General features: G+C 24.9%; 1 protein-coding gene across 1 annotated transcript; it reads left to right on the forward strand.

Moving 5' to 3' along the window:
- Positions 1–1,803: 1,803 nt before the first annotated feature.
- Positions 1,804–3,450, forward strand: VNE69_07001 (uncharacterized protein; the record flags this gene model as incomplete). The annotated part of the gene is made up of 1 exon (XM_065474005.1): positions 1,804–3,450. The coding sequence occupies one exon, from the start codon at positions 1,804–1,806 to the stop codon at positions 3,448–3,450; it is 1,647 nt and encodes a 548-aa protein (XP_065330077.1).
- Positions 3,451–3,669: the final 219 nt, after the last annotated feature.

Below are 3,669 nucleotides of genomic sequence, written 5' to 3' on the forward strand. Positions count from 1 at the left end.
ATGAATATTAGATTATTTGGAAACAGTTTTAAGTAGAATAAAGGTGTAATTTTAGACATTTCGAGTATTTAAATAATCCTACTTGCTAATATTATTTATTGAGCATCAGTCTGATGAATTGTGTGATATGTGTAAACAGGAATATTTTGATGATGATTATTCTAGTTTTTTTATTTATGATTATGAGAATTTAAATAGATAATTTATTAAAACTTTTAGAATGTTTAAGATTTTATATGTCCCTTCTATATACTGATATAAAAAATGTGAAAATTAAAAACGTTATCATATTTAGTGTTATAACACTATACGATTAACAATGAATATTTTTAATTAAGAAGTATTTATAAATATTCCTAATTCTCAATTTGCTTTTAATTTAAAACAGATGTATAAGGATAAATTCTAGAAATATCGAAAACAAAATATTAAACAAAAAAGTATTTTTTATATATATTAGAAATTGTTATTAATGAGGTTTCTATATAAAAGAATACAAGAAATATTAGTTCAAAATGTTGAGTCCTTTTTACTTTTTTTTGATCTACTACTGATTTACGAGTATATATTATACGATCAGATATAAAATATTTTCTCTAATAGAAAAATACTAACATAACAATCAGATATATATAAATATTTATATATATATATATATATATATATATATATATATATTTATATTTCGTTTTAGTTAAAGTGGTCTAATCATCTCCTGAACAGGTTTGCCAATATTATCTTATATTAAATGTAAGCTTTTAAAACTATCCTTTATTAAATTTAATTTTGATCTCGTAAAATCATGAGATATCTTAAGTTCAAGTGTTATAACTAATTTTATAATATCCTATATTTGGTCGCAAAATTCTATGTTATACTACCATAAGATATCGTTAGAATATTAATATATAATTTATTTGGGTATAATATTCGGCTTATTAATTATTTTTTACAAGATACGCTTACAGTCTCATCTGGCAGTTCCAGGACTTCCTTCTGAGATTCACTCATTGGGCTCTCGAAACCCCCTTCCTGATCTGTATCAAGCCCATGTCTGGCTGACATAGTTAGGCTTTCTAAAGTCATTTTAAGGACTCTTGACTGTATATATGCTTCCGTGTTTATATACATACTGTTAATTTTTAGATTATTTTTTTAATCAGTTCAAAAAATTATTAAAAAACATCTTCTTTTTTTCAAAAATAACACAATTCAATTTAGTTATAAGAAAACGAGAGAGCATGAGTTAAAGAACAAAAATATGCTATAAAAAAGAACTAGTAATTTTATTTAAATTTTTTTACGACTAAACTTTCTTATTAGTTTTTTTATCACAATGTTTAATTAAAGTTTTTTTCACATGTAACTCCTCCCATCTATGCTGTGTTATACCTTCCAAGCGCTTTTTGATTTGAAGTTTTGTTTTGGATATCACGTGTTTAATTAAATCAATATTCATTTCAGATTAAAAATCTGATGTCCACAAAGTATAAAAATAGAACTTGTACTGGTAAATAAGAGTGAAAATAAAATATTGTGACATTGATATTCTTAATTTGTTACTTTTTTTTGGCTTTTCAAATTTTCAAAACATTAATTAAAATTTTAATTTTTCTTTTTTTCAAAAAAAATAAATTAAAAATTCATAATCAAAAATGGTAAATTAAAAAAATAAAAAATGTATTAAAAGCTTATACATAGATCATAAACATCTTTTAATATTTTTGTAGAAGTTTTATAAAATATCGAAGATTTTTTATTTATTTTTTTGTATATAAATAAATTTTTTCTTTACCCCCCATTATGTTCATCTTACATGTCTTCTATATGTTTGTTTCTACACAAGCAATTTATAGATCTCTATGTAATAAAACCACGAAAGGGGTCAATCAAAAAATCGACGGAGGAGATTATCGAATGCTAGATACTACTAAAAATTATGGTTATGCAGACTTATGGCATTATGAAAATAAGATAATAAGTTTTTCTTTTAAAATATTAAACTTTGAGGAAATAGTACCATCAGTAGAAATTGGATTTATAAATATTAATTGTGAGGGAAAATCTTTAGATATTATTCTTAATGAATATGAAAGAAAATTGATAGAAATTATGAACAAATATAAATTATATAAGGTCTTTTTAAACTATATAGCCACTGATTTAAACGAATGCATATATTCTAATGAAAATATCATTATTAAGGACATTATAGAAGGAATCAGAAAAATAAATGATAACCAAAATAATACAAATAACGAAAACAAATTTTTGCATCAAAAAACTATTCAAGCTTATATTAATGAGGAAAAATCTATGATTCATATGATCGAAGAAGCTCCCTTAAAAACAAAATACTACAGATGTATAGCTAATTCATATGTTTCACCTAGGTATGATTCGAATGACGACATCATATGTATCAGTGTTCTAGTTTATATAGAAGAGGCTTACTTTTACTTCGAATTTTCCAAAGTCGAAATGCTGGACATAGTAAAACAATGTCTAAAAGAAAAGAACGACATTTCTTCCAAGTGTTTCGATTTATACAAAGATGCTTTTTTTTCTTCAGCTTTTTCTAATAAAAGTGTGAGATTTTTCACAGAAAAGAGGGGGAAAGTTCCGAATACTCTACGTCAGAATGAAAATTGCAAAATAATAAAATTATTAAGAGATGAGCTAGGTTTATTGAAGTGTCCTCAGAATAATAACACTACAATTAATCCAGTGCAAGAAAATAATTTGGAAAGCAGGAAATATGCAGAAAAAATGCAAGTTTTAATATCAAAAACAGAACACGCGGTCATCGATGCGTTTAATATTCTATTGAAAGAAAAAGAAATTGGGTTTCTCGTCAAAAGAATTTTGGATAGATCAAGAGGTCGGTTGAATATATTTTTCGGACATATATTAGTTTTCGATGAATTAATAGGCACAGAGGATTTAGAATGCCTAATCGAAAATAAAGGGAATCTTAACAGGAAAGCAATCATATCAAAGATATTTAACAGTAATAGGGACCAATATAGATATATTAAGGTATTTTTATTCGTTGAAGCAGAAACTTACATTAACAACGATGACGATGACGCCGCTGAAGGATCTTTTAAAACTTTGAAAGAAATTGGAAATATTATGAAAGATAATCTCAGAAACGAAGATGCAAATGAGCAAAGTTCTCAATATTTGAATTTAGTTGATATAATGAATGAAGTAATTGTAAAACAAAGTGAAAACTTTGAAGTTTTTAGAATACTAAATATGACCAATTTTATTAAATTATTAGTCAATTCAAGTTTCAACGAAGACACATTTTATACATATGAACGATATGGAGTAGATAAAAATGAATTCATAGAAATTTTTAAACTAGATCCAAGGAAAGTAGAAAAGGATATCAATACGATTGAAGAAAAACTAGCAGAAATTGCTGAAGAAACAAGAAAATAAAAATGTTTTCTAGCTAAACTTTATTTTAATTTGATTTAATTTTTATTTTATATGTTGTTAAATCGTTTATTAATATTTTCCATCCCCTCTTTCCAGCATGAATTTATATATTTTAATTGGCCAATCATCATGCGACAATTGTATCATATTTTGTGGCCCCTGTACTGGCCACGACACTATAAATATCTACATTCAAAATTTTTCATTTTTTCTTATGAT

This window comes from Vairimorpha necatrix, chromosome 7, assembly GCF_036630325.1.
Source record: "Vairimorpha necatrix chromosome 7, complete sequence".
NCBI lineage: Eukaryota > Fungi > Microsporidia > Nosematidae > Vairimorpha > Vairimorpha necatrix.